Source organism: Cnephaeus nilssonii (genome assembly GCF_951640355.1).
Source record: "Cnephaeus nilssonii genome assembly, chromosome: X".
Taxonomy (NCBI): Eukaryota; Metazoa; Chordata; class Mammalia; order Chiroptera; family Vespertilionidae; genus Cnephaeus; species Cnephaeus nilssonii.
Genome location: NC_137071.1, coordinates 77,083,796 through 77,102,505, shown reverse-complemented (window position 1 = coordinate 77,102,505; position 18,710 = coordinate 77,083,796). Strand labels below are relative to the sequence as shown.

The window sequence follows — 18,710 nt, the reverse complement described above, 5'->3', positions numbered from 1 at the left end:
CTTCAACTCATTACCTGAATAGTGAAACAGGTACAGCTTGTGAGAGCTCCGTATGTGAGTAACTAGGTAGAGAATCAGAACTTTGAAGGAGAAATGTCTTATCGCAGACCATTCCCTGGCTTGGTTTCTCTAAGCATCTAAGAAAGCAAATAAACTCTAGCACTTATTTGCATTAGGTATCTAATGAGATTTCCCCACTTGCAAGATGGGAAATTCTCTCTCCTCTCTCTCTCTCTCTCTCTCTCTCTCTCTCTCGCTCTCGCTCTCGCTCTCGCTCTCGCTCTCGCTCTCGCTCTCCACATTTAAAAGCCTCCACAAACCCCCATAGAAATATTGTCTTTTAAAAATAAGAATGTAATAGAACACTCACAATACCCAAACTCTCCTAAATATTATTGATTTATTCTTTCAGGATTTTTGATACATTTAAGGATCTTGTAAAATCTCACAGGGCAGACACATCTATTGTGCAGGTCTGTATCTCTACGAGCTGTAGAAAAGTTTTCAGAATCTTCATCAAACTCCAGTCATTTATTGAAAGTTGGTTTTTGAGGAGGACCTAGGGTTGAAGAAAAGTGTTTGTATTTGTTTTTCTTTCTTAAGAAGGGAAAGGCTTGAATATGTTTCAATACTGAGAGGAGAGTCAATAGACAGGGAGAGGTGAAAGTACAAGAATAATAGCTGGGATAATAGCTGGAGCTGGGTCCTGGAGTGAGTGGAATGGAATTCTTGGGACCCCCTCCTCTATCTTTTGTGACAGGAAGGGGGATGAAGCTCTAGATGGGGCCCTACCTAGTTATATGATTTAGGAAGGGTGGGGAAGGCAGTTCAACATTCCCACCTGACAGTTTTTATTCTCTGTGAAATGAGAGAGCAGGGAAATGAAGGATGATGATCACAGGTTTGGTAAAAGTGAAGAATATTTTAAATTGTCATTGTGGAGAAGGTTTGAAAGAGCTAATTAGAAAATCCCAAATATTGTGCAACAGCAGGAGAGCCCTTTTGAGATTGGTAGGCATGACTGTATAGTATGGGACAGGCAGCTTATTTGTGTATAGAAAAACACACGGGACACAGCAACAGGCATGGAGAAAGAAGTTTTCCTTTCTCTTAAGTGGAGATAACTATTTCTACTTTTTCTTGGTAATGAGAAAAGTAGTAGACTAGAACTGAGAACACCTGGGTTCAAGTCCAGTGTTTCATCATCTTCTGTGTGTCATGGGAGAACTAATGTCACCTTTTACATGTATTAGCTACTTCAAAAGGCTGTTATATGAAAGAAAGAAGATGGAGAATGACAAAAGCCATACACAAAACATGAAATTGGCAAAACAAAAGAAAGGGAAAAAGAGCTCCAAGATAAACATTTTGAAAGCTAAATTGTGGGAAAATATAAAAGACAAAAATATTTACAACACATATTACAATGAACTTACTATACAAAGAGCTCTTACAAATCAAAAACAAAGAAAAAATTAGGCAAAAAGAATGAGTAGGCTATTAACATAAGAACTACAAAAAGCCATACATAGAAAAGATGTTCAATATCACTAATATAAAAATCAGAATGAAAACAAACAATTACTAATATATTTTCACTTACCACATTTACAAAAACTAAAATATTTTTAGCAATTTACTCTACAAATATACTCACACAAGTACACAAAGATATGTGTGTCATGATATCCACTTTCAAAATTAGTAACAGTAAGAAACAAACATCCTTGTGCACAACTAAAATTTCCTTGAAAAAATTATTGTGTAAATATATGATGGACTATCATGGAGCCACATTAAAAAGAAGAAATGGGAAAACATCCAAGATAAATGATTATATGAAAATAATGAGTGAAGAACTGTATGTGTATAGTTGTATTGTATTTGGTAGTTGCAAAATAATCACAGGATGTAAAGCACAGCATAGGGGGATACAGTCAATGATATGTTATAACTAAGTATGGTGCCAGGTGGGTACTTGAAATATTGGGGGGATCACTTTGTAAATTATATGAATGTCTAATCACTCTGCATACACCTGAAACTGACACAAAATAATATTGAATGTCAACTGTAATTGAAAATAAAATAAAATAATTAAAATATATGTAGAGTATAGAAAAATATGTGGAGGAATATACAACAAATTTAACAATGGTTATTATTGAGAAGGGAGATTATAAGGACTTTAAACTTTAGGTCTTTCTGCAAATTTTTCCCAACACTGCATCATAAAAATTTTAAAACATAGAAAACTAGAAAGACTTGTACAGTGAACACCTGAATTTTCACTACCGAGGTTCTGCCATTAACATTTTACTTTACATGCTTTCTCACATATCTCTCTTACTATCCCTCCATTCATCCCTTCAATCCATCTTATATTTTAAAGTATTATATTACCTTTAACTTCAAGATAAGTTGCTGAAATAACTATACTTTTTCCAAAATACTTCACTATGCATATTATTTACTGGATTTCAATATTTATTTGCAGGTTTTTTTCTTTTTTGTGATAAAATTTACATGCAATGAATCACACAAAGCTTAAGTGAGTGAATCAACAGGTTGTAAAGGATGGATATACCTGTGTAACCCAAATCTCTATCAGAACATAGAATATTATCATTGCTCCAGAAAGTTTCCTTGTGCCCATCCCAGTCAATTTCTACTTCACTCCATTCTGTAACTTTGAAATTAAATACAATTTTAGTTTTAGAAAATTTTAAAATTTACAGAAAAATTGCAAAGTTAGTAGAAAGTTCTTGTATACCTTCATAGTTTCCCCTGTTCTTAACATCTTACATCACTATGATATATTTGTCACAACTAATGATCCAATATTAATATGATATTATTAACTAAAGTCCATACTTTATTCAGATTATATTAGTTTTTCCCTAGTGCTTTTTTTTTGCTCCATCTGAGATATCACATTCTATTTAGATATCATATTTCTTTTGGCTCCTTCAAAGCTGTGACAGTTTCACAGGCTTTCCTGGGTTTTGATGACCTTGACAATTTTGAAGAGTACTGGTCAAGTATTTTATTAATATCCCTCAATTTACTGGTAGGCTTGTTTGGTGTGCCTCTAATGGTTAAACTGTGTTTCTGTAACTTTTGCATACTGATCATAATCATGTTTAACTTTTGTAATCAGACTTAATAATAAAAGCATAATATGCAAATCGACTGTGGACGAGCTGCCCCCTGGTGGTCAGTGAGCTCCCACAAAGAGAGCACCGCTCAGCCAGCTGGTGGGAGCTGCAGGGGGGCGGGTATATTAAAGGCATGTTGGTGGGTACTGAGGAGGAATGAGGTGGCTGATAAGTAATTAAAAATAAGCATGTCTACTTTGAACAACTTGAAGAAAATAAATGAGAATATGGAAAGTTATGGTTGCCTAGGATGGTCTAGGCTGACCACATGCAGGTACATCCTTACAGTGGCTGTAACCTGCCTGAGGAGAGGCTGGGGAGGAGGGCAGGAGAGGACTGAGGGGGGGGGGAGATTCCTCAAAGGGGACTGAAATCTCCCCATAACAAATGTCTCCTAAATCAAGAGCTTTTTTAATCTTGAAGAATTGACTACTCAGCACTACATCAAGTGAGAACTCCTCACCATGTTCCGTGTAGATAGAGACTTGAAGCTGGAGAGTGAAACCAGTTCTGGGAATGCCCAGGCATGAGCACAGCCTCAGCACTGGGTCTATTTTGGGAACATTTGGACATATTCTGCAGCATCATATTTATACTTTGGCAAAACCAGTGATGGTTCAAAGATATAATTCTTGGCTTCCTTCTTACACCCCACATTTTCATACATACAATAGCATATTCTGAACAGAGATGGGGAGCAAGGGATGGCTGGTAAACTATGATGACACTTGGCCATCTGTGGGGTTCTAGCTGCATGGGAAAGGGCTAGTGCCTATTATTCAGGGTTAATGGGCTCAGAGAAGGATCAACTCAGTGAAATGTGAGAGAATCAATAGGCAGAATGTTTGACCATAGCACATTCACACATTTCACAGAGGAAGGAGGCTAGTGTTATACCCAGCAACTGAATATGCTTGAGAGAAAACCCCCAATATTAAGCATTTGCTGCGGCTGGCTTCCTTAAGCACCCCTAAAGGCCTAACAAATGGGATTTGGTATCCTTTCTTGGTTCCACAGGGAGTTGGAAGAGAGGAGCCTGTGTGAGAACTCTCATACTTACTTCACTATCCAAGTGAAGGTGTGCCCCAAGGCAATGTGGGTTGGAGGACCCACAGCAGGCTGGTGGAAAATGAGCAAACAGCTGAGGACACTCCAAGACCAGATAAGATTTTAGATCCAGCACTGGTGGGGGCAGGAAGAAGACATGGGGAGGAGTTGGAGATGGTGTAAGGCAGTGATGGCGAACCTATGACACGCGTGTCAGCACTGACACGCGTAGCCATTTCTGATGACACTCGGCCGCTGAGGCCTCTGCATGCCGAGGATGAAACATTTGCTGCTCCTGAGGATGAAACATTTGCGACTAGAGTCTTGGAGTTAACTCCAAGACTCTAGTCGCAAATGTTTCATCCTCCCCTATTAGACACTCTGTGCTGGAGGTCTGTAGGCCAAAACAACAGAAGTCTGGCACAGAGCGTCTAGTTCTGGGACTTCCGGTTAAGCCAGGATCTTTGCCCTCACTTCCGCCGGCAGAGCAGGGAGCAGTGGAATGCAGCGGGGGACGCATCTCTGGGGGCCCTGCCATTACCAGTAACCAAATAACAGTTAACCACAGCAACCATTATCTACTGTTCTGGCGTGTCATGGATTTCTAATCCATCATTACTGAGATAAGTGAGGGGGAGGCTGGGAGAGGCGAGGGTTTGTGGCGTGCTATGGGTGCTGTTTCCCGCCATTAGAAATAGCGGCAGTCATTTTAATTCACATAAGGAACACCATCTTGCTCCATAGTGCAGACTCCATTTCACCACTATTACTGTTGTGCATCCTTATTAACCCCTATTTCTGCTTATTAACCCTGCCCTTTCCTAAAAGATAGTTATATGCACCATTTTGTGGTTAGTTAGGCTAGTTAACCCCTAATTGCCTGCAGGCCTAACAAGCTATCTATAATTCTATCTTCTGTCACTGCCCCTCTGATGGAGAACCCACAAAATAAAAAAACTAAGGTTAAGTAAAGGAAGTGGTAGTAGCCGTGGCCGACCCTTTCAAGAGACATGGACCAAGATGTATGGCTTTATGGAAAAAAAAATGGCAGATCATTTTGCGTTCTATGTACTGAAACGGTAGTAAGCAGAACGTGGAATATAAATAGACATTTTGAAACTAATCATTCCCAGCTCTTGGAAAAAAGTGAGGATGAAAGGAAGGAATACATTTCCAGGCAGCTACACCTTTATAAGAGCCAATCTAATTCCATCCTTAAATTTATGAAAGGCTCTACAAATTTAACATCTGCAAGTTTGAGCATTGCTCACTCTATAGCTCAGCATGGAAAAGCGCTCAGTGAGGGAGAATTTATTAAAGAAACTCTCCTAAGATGTGCACCAGTTCTATTTCACGATAAGCAGAATAAAGATGCAATTATTAAGAGAATATCTGAGTTACCACTCAGTAGAAATATCATAAAAGACCGAATAATGAGACTGAACACAAACGTACAACATCAATTAAAGAGAGACATAAGGAAGTGTAAATATTTTTCGATCTCTCTTGATGAAACTACTGATGTCACATCACATGCTCAGTTGGCCATTATTGGTCGATATTCTGATGGTCTCACAATGAGAGAAGAGTTGATAAAGTTAGTATCAGTGTCAACAAGTAAATCAGGAAGCGAAATATGTAAGGTTGTTATACAAACATTTTGTGACCTAAGCATTGATATCTCTAAAGTTGTGTCAGTGACAACAGATGGGGCACCAAATATGGTGGGGGAAAAATTCGGATTTATCAAATTGTTTACAGAAGCTATTGGACATCCGATTGTGCCTTTTCATTGTATTATCCATCAGGAGGCTTTATGTGCCAAGGCAGGATTCACCGACTTAAAAGACTTAATGTCAGTTGTTACAAAAATAGTTAATTTAATAGCTGCTCGCCCCCTTCACAAGCGAGAATTTTCGGCACTTTTACTGGAGGTTGATTCCACCTACAGTGGACTGCTGATGTACAATAATGTAAGATGGCTGAGCCGAGGCAAAGTTCTTGAGCGCTTTGTGGAGTGCTTTGAAGAAATTAAGGTATTTCTTGACGATAAGGATCTGGGAAACTTTCCTCAGCTTAATGATGATAAGTGGGTCAACACCCTGATGTTTTTTATAGATCTCTCTGTTCATATTAATGAACTGAACTTAAAGTTACAAGGTTTTGGCAAAAGTATTGACGTTATGTTTGGATACATAAAAGCTTTTGAAAGTAAAGTTAAATTTTTCAAGCGAGATGTAGAAACTAAAACTTATAAGTATTTTCCTCGAGTAACAAAGTATTTTGAGAAGGCCAGTGCAGCTGTACAAAATGAAATGGAACTCTTGCATATGAAGTACCAGCATGTTTTAGACTCGTTACTTGACCAGTTTAGTGATAGATTTAGTCAATTTAGAAGTCTAGAACAGACCATGAAAATAATTAAGTATCCTGATGTAGTAGTCTACAGTAGTTTGGAATTAAATGGTTTCCAATGGATGCAAATTGATGATTCAGAGATGCAACTTGCAGAATTTCAAGACAGTATCTGGGCTCAGGTATTTGTCGACTTGAGGTCAAAGCTTGAGAATCTGGAAAGGTGCCGCTTGGAGAATCAAGAGGAGTGCCACTATGAACAGGAAATTTGGAGTGCCTGGAACCGTCTACCAGACACTTTTAGCACCCTGAAAAATATAGCAATGGCTTTACTCACAATTTTTCCCTCTACATACTTTTGTGAGGCCTTATTCTCAGCATTAAATAATATCAAAACCAACAAAAGAAACAGATTGACAGATGAAGTTAGTAGCGCTTGCTTGGGCCTGAAGTGTACAAAATACCAACCTTCAATTGAAGATTTAGCCAATGAAATTCAGCAACAAAAAAGTCACTAATAGGCAGGTTAGTTAAAGAATTCCCCCTCCCCCTCACTTATCTTAGTTCACAGCACCCCACACAAGCTAAATAATATCGAGACCAACAAAAGAAACCGACTGACGGATGAACAAAGAAGTCACTAAGCAGGTAAGTTAAATATTTAGTTTTTGGTTTATTAAATACAATTATATATAACAATTATACATTTATGTTATTTAAACTATAAATATCATGAAATAATGTTTTTTTCCTCAAAGTGACACACTACCCGAGTTATGCTCAGCTTTTTGGCGAAGTTTGACACACCAAGCTGAAAAGGTTGCCCATCACTGTTCTAAACCATTATACTACCAGAGAGGTATAGATCACATTCAATCTTTCATCTCTTTAAACATACTTCGGGGTACATAAAACTATACATAAGATGCATATATCAATAAAGGAAAAAAATTCATAATAATAGAATAAATACCCATGAATTTACCACCTAACTCAAGTAATAGAACGTTATTAATAATTTACACCTATCTATCCTATCCCACTCTTTGTAAACCCTGAACATTTGGGTTGCCACCAAATACTTGCTGTTATAAACAGTACTTATAAGAACATTTCTATTTTTAAATCCTGGCACACATGTGCAAGAGAACAGACCAATGAGTGTAATTGATGAATTGTGGAGTATACAAATACAAAATTATACCAACTTGTTTCTCAAAGTCATTGTACCTGTTGACAATCACAGCAGAAATGTATAAGAGTTTCTGTTTATTCACATCCTCTTCAACATTTGGTATATCAGATGTCTTAATGTTTGTCATAGGCATGAAATATTATTTCATCATGGTCTTAATTTGCCTTTACTTGATCACTAATGAAGTTTAGCATCTTCTCATAGACTTACTGACCATCGATGTTTCTTCTGCAAATGATTGTGTATGGCCTTTGACCATTTGTACATTTGTTTTCTTTTTAATTTGTAGAAATCCTTCAAATTTCTGGATAGGAATCCTGTTTTGGTTGTATATATTATAAATGTTTTCTCTAAGTTTGTAGCTTTTTTCATTTTAAAATTGTCTCTTTTGACAGATAGAAGTTCTCAATTTACTCAATAATACATCAGTGTTAATATATTCTAATTTGTCAGTCTTTTTTATAATTAGTGTTTTTTGTTTGTGTGTGTGTGTGTGCTTTGTTCAAGAAATCCATTACTTCCTTAAAGTCACAGAGATATTCTCTTATGTTTTTTTCTAAAAGTTTAGTGTTTCACATGTAAGTCTTCAATCCATCTGGACTTTATTTTGTGTATGGTATATAACATGGATTTATTTTCTTTTTGGCATATGGATAACCACTTGTTCCAAACCAGTTATTAAGTAATCACTTCTTGCTCAATAATCTTCAGTTCCATATATGTGTGATAAGTCATGGTATTTGAGTTGAAAACACCACAAGTAACACTGATGAGTCATGGTATCTGATTTGAAAATACCACAAACCACCTTGATGTTGCAGACATGGTTGCTCTTTCTGAGCCCTCATTTAGTTCAATTAGTCAATTGGTCAATCCCTGCATCATGCTTAATGCTGTTTTAATTACTATAGCTTTATAATAAGTCTCAATAAGTCTTTATAACAAGTCTCTGATAAGGCAAATCTCCTCACCTTATTTTTTCTCTAGGAGTAGTTTGGCTATTGGTACTTTGTTATTCCATATAAATTTGAGAATCAGTTGCCAAATTCAATGAAAAATTCATGATTTTGAATGGAGTTTCTTTGAATCTAGAAATAAATTTGGGAAGAGTTGGTATCTTTATGATTATTGTGTGTGACTAGTTATGAACATGTAGCATCATTCCATTTATTTTGAGCTTCTTTTATGTCTTTTTATAGAGTTGTTTATAAATTTTGATGACTAAGTCTTGCAATCTTTTGTTATACTTAGTCCCAGGTACTTTATAGTTTTCATTGCTATTGTAAATGGCATTTTTATTACAATTTCTACCTCTTTATTGCTAATATAAAGATGTAATGAATTTTGAATATCGATCTTATAGCAGGTCACCTTGGTTAATCTCTTATAATTTATAATCACTTGCAGATTTTTAAGGGTTAAAATAATCACATTCAATAATCATAGAAATCACAATTTTAAATGAATATAATTGTATTATCTGCAAATAATGTATCAGTTTCTTCCTTTTTGAAAGGAAGGAAATACACTGTAATTACATACAGGGTTTACAACTTGGACTGGTTTCCTCTTCTTTTTAAGGGTGGGGATGAGAATGGCTCCCACCCTGTGCTGTTGTGTTTTTCCTTCTTTTAGCCCAAGTTTCACCCTCAATTGTGATGTATATACTAATTATGTGTCTCTATATTTACCACTGGCTGTAGGAGCCTTTCAGCCAGGGAGGTAAGGACATAAGATGCTGATGAGACATACCAATGAGTGGGCACATATACACTGAGTGGCCAGATTATTATGACCACCTGACGTTTGTAGGCAAATTATCCGTACACTGCATCGTATGGGATATGGAAGCCAAAGGACTGTTCGAACACCTTTGTTGTCTGCAATTACCAAGATAAAACGTCTCCAATTCGCACAGGAACACAAGGATTGGACAGTCGAGCATTGGAAAAAAGTCATGTGGTCCGATGAATCATGTTTCCAGTTGCATCATGCAAATGGCAGAGTGAGAATTTCGCGGAAACAGCATGAAAGCATGCACCCCACATGCATGAGTACAACCCTTCAAGCTGGTGGGGGCAGTGTAATGGTTTAGGGCATGTTTTCCTGGCATGATCTGGGCCCTTTAATTCGTGTGGAACAATGTCTGAATAGCACAACATACCTAAGTATCGTTGTTGATCAAGTTCATCCTATCATGTTGATGGCGTATCCCAATGGAGATGGCTTCTTCCAACAAGACAATGCGCCCTGCCACGGTGCTCGTATTGTGCAGAAGTGGTTTCAAGAACATGACGGAGACTTTACCTTGTTTAGGTGGCCCCCACAATCACCAGATCTCAATTCAATTGAGCATTTGTGGGATGAAGTTAAAAGAGCCATCAGGCAGCTGGTTCCACAACCATCAAATCTCACAGAACTGGACAGTGCTATTCATCAGGCATGGTGTCAGATCCTCGCATCACCTTTCAACATCTCGTGGAGTCAATGTCAAGAAGAATTGCTGCAGTATTGAAGGCAAAAGGTGGCCCAACAAAGTACTGACGGGGTGGTCATAATAACCTGGCCACTCAGTGTACATAAAAGCCCAGCGACTGGAATAGCGAAACAACTGGAATGACTGTAACGACCAGTGACTATGATGCGCACTGCAGCAGCCAACCACCCTGATCCAGGGCCCAACTGCCTCCCCCCTCTCCCGGCTGGCCTGGCCCCCAATTGGCCCCCAACACCTTTGTTTTGAGCCTTTTTGTGAGCCAAATTAATAAATGCCCACTGATTTGATTAGTGAGTCAACATTCGGGTTGAATCACCTACTGACTCAATAAACCTGGCTGGAGGAAAGAGGGGAAGGAGGAAGGTGGTGGGAAGGAGGAAGGGGTGGGTGAAAGAGGCGATAACCGACACGGCAGCTCAAAGACAGGAGCCCTAAACATCCGAGTGAGGTTACCACGCCCAAATCAAAAGCACATGAATGAAGTCAAGGAGTGACGAGAAAACCCAGGTTCAGTCTCAGAAAGTAGAGGTCAAATTAAGAGAATCACACCAACCAGAGGGAGCTTCCCTTCTCCCAGCTGACCCCACCGGCCAACCTCCCACAGCCCCTCCCCCCTGCAGGCTCGTCCCAATGGGCCCCCATTGGGGCAGGCCGGTTGGACCCCACCCAGCATGATTTCGTGCACTGGGCCTCTAGTAAAATACAAATAACTAGTTGACAGAGTTTGAGTCATGAATTACTAGCCTCTTAAGCTTACAAGTTTTTACTTTTACTAATGCCTACAAATTCAGACGTAAGTCAATGTATTTCACCAATATAAGATGACAGATTATAAGACTCAACAGTGTTTTATGTACCACAAAGAGAAGGGGGAAAAAAGCTGATTAGTGCCCTGGCGAGTGTGGCTCAGTTGGTTGAAGTCCTCTTGTGTACCAAAAGGTCTCTGGTTCAATTCTGTCAGGGCACATACCCATGTTGCTGATTCAGTCCCTGGTTGGGGTGCGTGAAGGAGACAACCAATCAATATTTCTCTCTCACGTAGGTGTTTCTCCCCCGCCTAAAAAAGAAGCTGATTTAATTGTGATTTGGCACCAACTTATGATTCATATCAATTTCAAGAATAAATAAATTGTGAAAAATGTATGCACCTTTGAAGACATTAAATACGGTAGTTGATTTTATGGGCTATTGTCTCTCCTCACTCCTTTCCAAATGTCTGTTGACATATTTTTAATGTAGAATTATAGTTAATGGAACCATACTTTCTAGAAACCAACTGTCTTTTGGTTTCACTGCCTACCAAACATAGCATTTTAGCTAGTTGCTCAAGGTGAAATTTTCAATGTCTCACCAGACACTTCACTGCTACATCAAATGGGTAATTTTGGCAATGTGAACATTTGGTAGAAAAACAGGAACAGGTGGGCTGGAGAAAAGACAATGTCCAAGTTGTCAAACATTGTTTTCAACATTATAAGTTTTTAAATTTGAAAAACTTTATATTGTAAAGAAACTACTACCTGTTCTGGAGCCTTAAAAATATAAAAAAGACCTTAAAACGAGCTTGAGAAAACTTGTCAAGACAAATTTTATTTTTTTCAAGTTACAAAAATATGTGCATGTCAAAAATACAGTCTAGTCCATATACGAGTAGTTTCAGCCATTTAAAAGTTATACAGAATTTTGGAAAAAAACAAACCAGTTCATACACAAGTCTCAAAACATTCAGTTCATGAATAGTATACAACCATTCAATTTACTTATTGCTAGTTATATGCAGCTTTACTTAAGACTGGTCTCCACAAAGGAAAGGGCAGTGTTTGGGCACTCTGAATACTGCTGTTAAAGCTGTGGTCTTTAGAAAGCCAATCCAAAATCAGAGTAAGTTCATTTTGAATAAAGCATAAGTTTTGGTTAGTACTATAAGAAGGAGTGGTCAAATTCCAATTGTACCCCCTTCTTCTATTTAATTCTATTTTGTTAATATGTCAGAAATATAATGTGTGGTTTGGGGGAAGAGTAAATGAATTACTGGTTTTCAAAAGAAGTAATAAGAAACATTAACTTTGAGCTGCAATATACAAACAAAACTGGCACATCTAGCTTAAAAACATTAAAACAACAAATTCAAGAATGAAAAAATATTTAAAATTTAACCAAAAGCCAAAGCTATATTTCTTTCTCTTTAGATGCTGAGACATAAAATGAATCACTTTGTTCTCTTGAAGTTTATGGGCTAATGAAGATCTGCTGCTCTCTATTTCTTGTTAAAAAGACAAAGACTTAACTACATAACTAGAACATGTTTTTTAAAAAATCTATTTGCTCATAATGCCATATAAAAGAACAAACCATAAAATTAAATAATTTTGGCTTTAATGAGCAAAAAAGACAATGGAGTTCACAGTGTAAAACACAGGAAAGAAATCACTTACTTTGGGGGTGGATAATACTTAGGAGATTTTTGGCCTTAAGTTCATATGGAAGACTTAGAAGTTAAGGGTGTCTCAAAGAGAGAACAATGGCTTTGTTTCCAACTTTCCTGTTAGACTCTGCTGCAGGGTCTGGTTTATTGCTGACATTTTACCTACATAAGTTCTTGAATAAATTGAGACATATATTGATGATAAGTATGATGAGGTGAACTGAAAAACCTTTAAAAGTAATCTTTAGAACAAAAGTGACACTCGTGACCATTTGGCAATGATACTTATCTTAATGACTTAAACCCTAAAAATAGGCTAAATTTTTAGGAGGTAGAAAACAAGTACCAAAAATTTACCATGTGGCCACCCCTCCTAATTTTTGGCCAACTTTGGCTCTCTATATTTCTCACTCCATATTCTCCCATTAAAGCTATTAGACCCACTAATATTCATTACCTAAAGTTATAAACCTGGAGCTGCCATGAAAAATCTTTATAACAAGTTCTGCTTATAAGTCACTAAATATATCTAATACCCAGGTATCAACTAAGAACATATTATACCTCTCTAGTATATTAATTCACTTCATAAGAACATGTTAACATAGAAAACATTAGGTAACACCGAACATCTCTATCTGTGATTCTAATATGTCAGAGTAGTTATACAAACCAAAAGTAGTAATATTTTCATTTGAACTTATTTGAAAAAGCCTTATACCAAAATTGTATTACCAGTGTTTACTGAAAATACATGTGTTCTATTACAAAATTAACCTAACAAAAAAAAAATACTCTACTTCCTCCCAGAGAATTATGTTGTGCTGATATCCTGTAGATAGTATTATAAAAGGATTTCATTTTTGCGATAGGCTGGGCTCACAGTGAGTATGTTAGTACAGAGATCATGTGTTTATAATATTACTATAAGTATGTTATTAGTGAAATGTATGTAAGGCATGTAAAAATCTAGCATTAAAGCTTTTAAGGGCAATAACCCAAACTGGCAGCTGCTAGAAAAGATGCTGCTAGGAATTAAAACTACAATGAAAGGAATTAATTCACATAAACTATGTTGCTGAAACTAATGGACCAAAGGAGAATGGACTTTCTTCCCTTTAGGTAGTACTAGCCCAATCTTGAAAACGGAAGCAATCACTTGCAATCTTCCACACAGTGTTGTTAGGAGTAGTCTGAGCAGTCAGCAGGAAATTCTGATTGAAGAAGTGCTGTCTGTTTCCATCAAACTTCACAGTTCCACTGGTCACAACAAGAACTGTAGTCTGGGCCTGAGTAGCTTGCTCTTTACACACACACACACACACACACACACACACACAAAAAAAAAACACAAAACAAAACAAAACAAAAAACAAAAGGTTGGTTTCTATCTCTAAATAAGCAGATTTTCAGGCTTAAAAGACATTGCTCATGATTTAACACTTAAAAAACATTTCATGCCCTAACTGGTTTGGCTCAGTGGATAGAGCGTTGGCCTGCAGACTGAAGGGTCCCAGGTTCGATTCCGTTCAAGGTATGTACCTTGGTTGCGGGCACATCCCCAGTAGGGGGTGTGTAGGAGGCAGCTGATCGATGTTTCTCTCTCATCGATGTTTCTAACTATCCCTCTCCCTTCCTCTGTAAAAAAAAAAAAAAATCAATAAAATATATAAAAAAAAACAACATTTCATAAACTTTACTTTCAGCATACTCTTAAGCATGTACACCCAAAGCCAAAAAAATTAAATAATCATTTCAAAGATACTAAAATTATTTTCTGTCCAGAAAGATTCTGGGTACTCTAAAGTTTCAAAATAAAGAGCTTATATTTATTAATATTTCATTGGGTTTCTAACAGAGCTTTTTCATGTTTTGCTTCTTAATCTACAGCTGTTTTTAAAATTGTAAAGGAAAAAGAAATCACCCTAACCTACTAGAGAAAATTAGGGCCCACCTAGAGGTTAATCTTATAAATGACATCAGTCTATATTAAATCTAATTCTGTGTTTCCAAAAATCCTTTCATGTAACAGAGTAAAAAGTTTCTCTGTGAAATTTTAATAAATTGTAAGATAATAAAACACATTAATTAGGGATATAGTATAACTTTTTTGGAGATATTTCAATGCATAGAAGGCAACTATTTAGAGAAAATAAATAATTATTTCTTTCCATCAATAAAAATCACATTTAGCTTCAATTTCTCACATAACTTAATAAATTATAATCACACAATCCAACAAAACATACTAGTGATCTGCTGGAGTGAGATAGTTCTAAAAGGATACCAAAAGTTTAATTTGATAGCTCAGTGCTCACTAAAGTAAAACAAAAGAAAAACCTTGAAAGACCATGCTCTTACCATGAACTGGTTGGCAATCTAACATATTAACCTGGAATTCACTAGAAGGCAACACCTCAAAAAAATTAGTTAAGGCTTCCAGCCCTGTAACAACATTTCCATTCCATATTAAAGTGGCCTTGTCCAGATACAGACGGGTCAGTGCCTAAAAAGAAAGATAAAAGAAAGGCAAAAATAGTTTTGTTTCTGGGAAGGCATTTTAACAGAAATGAAATGAAAGGTTATAGGTGATATACAAACATTTTCATAGTTCTATGTCAATCTCTACTCCCCTGCCCCCTTGCACTGGAATACAACATGAACAAGGTTTACTCTTAATAAACCAGGCAGCTAAATATACTTTTATTTTATATTTTACTTTAGCCACAATGAGAAAACTATGCATCAACTGGAAGAGTTTTAAAAATTTGCTTTCTGCATTTAAATGAATTAAATGGTCACAAGTTTCAAGCACCTACAACCCAAAGCAGTTTTAGTCTCCCTCCTTTTTCTAATTGTGAATTAACAAAGCTATCTTCCATCAGGCCCTATCTGTATACTTTAAACCTAGTGTTTATATACATGGAGTCATTTCATGTCCTAGCCATTTAATGTTGTATGTGTTAGGAAGAATGGGTTCTTTTTACTACTCAAACAGCATATTTAATTCAAAAGAATCACCAGTACTTGCTAAAGCAGTTTTTTATAAGTCAAGTTAAAGCTTCACTAAGGCAAAATTCAACAGTTAACTCTTTAGTCACAGCAGTTTAGTGTGTCACAGGGCTCTATTTGTTTAATTCTAAAACTTTATCTTGGATTAAAAGGCCAACACATATCTTGACTCTGCTTTTTTTTTTTCTATTTTATTTTTGAAATCAGGAAGGCACAATAAACATCCATTGTCACATCCATTGTTCCTGGTCTCATGTCATAAAAAATCAGTACCAGGAACTTCTTTTATGCCTGCTAACTATTTTTGAGAAAGTTCTCTAAAATACAATGCTATACTGATAAGAGACCTAGGCAAGCTTGGAGCACATACTGAAATAATTACTTAGAAGATATGGTTCAGGGACAAATTACAATGAAAAAAGCTGACAAAGTGATAAGTTGTTCTTTTGAAGACTAAAAGTATCCAAGTCATGTGGATTATGCTTGTGAGTGCCAGCTACAGCTGTGAGATTTAATTTAAAAGTTATCTATTAATATATTCTATTAAAGGGACAAATCGGGGAACATTCCCTATAATGTCAGACCCCTTCAACAGCACTAATACTATTTTAACCAAACTGAAGTTAATTGGGACTGAGAAAATGTAACATATTTAAATAAATATTTGTTGGGTCCTTAGTTAAGTGCAGTATTTAAATTCCCATTTACCACCCTAAAAATAAAATGAGGTTAAGAGAGGTTAGCAACTTGCCCAAGGTCAGAGATAGGTAAACAAAGCTGATATATATACCTATTTTTATTGTTGAAAGTATTACAGCTGTCCCTCTTTCCCCCATTTACCCCCTCCACTCCACTCCCACCCCCTCCCCAGGCCTTCATGGCACTATTGTCTGTGTTCATGGGCTATGTATATATGCATATACATTCTTAGGTTAATCTCTTCCCACCACTCCCTTCCCTCTGAAATATGCCAGTCTGTTCAATATCAGAGTTATCACTTATGCAAGTCAGATGAATGGCTGGATTGAAAAAAGAAATGGTATTTAATGAAGAGTAATATAGCCTATAACACTCACCCGTCTTCTTTTGTCCATTGTCTCATAGTAAATATTGACAAATTCCTCAGCAGCTCTACATGCCTGGTCTACATAAGTTTTAAAATCCTACAAGAAAAATTTTAGAAGTGTACATTACCATCCTTCCAAATGTTCACAAACACAAAATCAGCAACAGAAGGTGATGATTTATTTCAATCACTTTGCAGCTCTGTACATAGTCCACATTCTTCCATATAAATGTTGACGTTTTAAAGGCTTAGGGCTCAAAAGTTTCCAATTTTCACTATGTTTGGGTACATATATTTAGGACACACTTGTCCCTCATTAGTGCATTTGATATACTGTATTTTTCCTCACTTTAAATATAATTTTATAATCTTAACTTGAAAACTGGTACTTCAGTACTTACTTTAGGCTTCCAATATTTTATAACACATTTACCGTAATAAAAATGTTCCAGCCAGAAACTTTAAAAAAGTGAGGGTGGAAGAATTGCCACTGAATAAATTTGGAAAGTGCTGAGTTCTTTTTTCAAGAGATAAGTTATGACCAAAATCAAGTTGTTGAATGAAAAAAAAAAAAAGGTATAGTAACAATAAAGTTCAATGAACTACTTGAAAAATTAGGTACTTAGGAAACTTCTTCACATTACATAAAAATTTACCAGCATTTGTAAAGAATTGTAAAACCGAAAAAAAAAAAAAGAAATGTTGGGGTTTTCTCCTGCAGGGAAAAAACCTTCTTCCCTAGGCATTTACCCAGCCCAGCCTACTATTTGAATTAAGAACTAGTTTCATTTCTAGTTCAGGTGATCAAAATTATACAGAGAGGGAGATAATCCAAAAAGGAGTTTGCAAGCCATAAACGACAGACCCCAATATGCCCGCCTCTCGCTGGCTCCCATCTCAGGGTCCTTTCCAGCATCTTAGATTGCACAACCCAAGGGAATAGGAAGTCAGGAGCTGGAGGTCCCAGGCAGCGGGTGTAGGAATAGAGGGGGTCTGCATAGACCGGGCCCCGCCCCGAGCCCGGCGGGCCAGCCCCTGATTCGCTACTTGATCACGTGATCTGCAGCCGGCCCGGCGACCCTCCCCTCAGCCGCCCAAGCACCGGCGCTCAGGCACCCTCCCCCAGGGTCCCGGCACTCACCACAGGCATGGCCATCGGGGAGCCTGAAGCAGCCTGTGGAGGCAGTGGCGGCGTCACTACTTCCTCACGTGTCCGACTCCCTCTGCTGTAGGAGGACCAAATATTAAGGAAGATAGTGAAACCCGCCAAACATACGGAATCCTTTCTCCGCCCATTCTCTCCCGGAAGTAGTTCGGTCCGTACTTAAAAGGATCCCGATGTTCTAACCTTAAGACGCTTCCCTTTAGTTCCGACTGTACCCTCCCAATCGCCCAAGGTATTCAACTTGTTTGATATTTACTTAGTTTGGAAGAAAAAAAGTCACTTTGCTTTTTTAAACTAGGTACTCTAATGCTGCCACTTTTCCAACCGCAGGCGCGGAGACAAGCAAAAAGAACTAAGATCCAACAGGGGGAACCTCTTTACTTTAAGAGGCGGGTCCAAGGCTAGCTGAAGACCAATGAGAAACAGAGGAAAGACATACAGGTCCTGTAGCCTATAGGAAAAATGGGTGGAGCTTGAAGCGCGCGCAATCATACTGCGCATGACTGGCAAAGAAAGTTTTAGAATTCTGGAACAATCTGGAAGAATCGATCCTCGTATTGAACCCCAACATCTCCATAGTATTCCTACGATAATTCACTATTTGACTTTGCATTATTCAGTGGAAAAGGCTCATCCAATGCTTTCATTCTTATAGACCTAAAATGAAGATTTGTCTACAGCACCATTCACCACCTTCCACACCCAATTCGTGACAACCAGCAAGGTACTTTTCTAAGCATTTTAACCCATATTCACTTACTCAGTTACAATAACACTATGGCATATTATC

At 37.3% G+C, this 18,710-nt stretch overlaps 1 protein-coding gene across 3 annotated transcripts; it reads right to left on the bottom strand.

Annotated features, from left to right (window-relative positions):
• Window positions 1-11,872: 11,872 nt before the first annotated feature.
• On the bottom strand, window positions 11,873-18,233 carry NXT2 (nuclear transport factor 2 like export factor 2). 3 transcript variants are annotated; one of them, XM_079765760.1, is made up of 5 exons: window positions 18,177-18,233; window positions 17,897-17,981; window positions 16,766-16,852; window positions 15,039-15,183; window positions 11,873-13,980 (listed from the first exon to the last, which is right to left on the bottom strand). In XM_079765760.1, exons 2-5 carry the CDS (start codon window positions 17,909-17,911, stop codon window positions 13,796-13,798), a joined length of 432 nt encoding a protein of 143 aa, XP_079621886.1. In that variant the 5' UTR covers window positions 17,912-17,981; window positions 18,177-18,233; the 3' UTR covers window positions 11,873-13,795. The 3 variants fall into 3 exon arrangements, with proteins under 3 accessions (XP_079621886.1, XP_079621885.1, XP_079621884.1); XM_079765759.1 differs by lacking the exon at window positions 18,177-18,233 and having other exon boundaries at window positions 17,897-18,057; XM_079765758.1 differs by lacking the exons at window positions 17,897-17,981; window positions 18,177-18,233 and adding an exon at window positions 17,621-17,706.
• Between the last annotated feature and the right edge of the window lie 477 nt (window positions 18,234-18,710).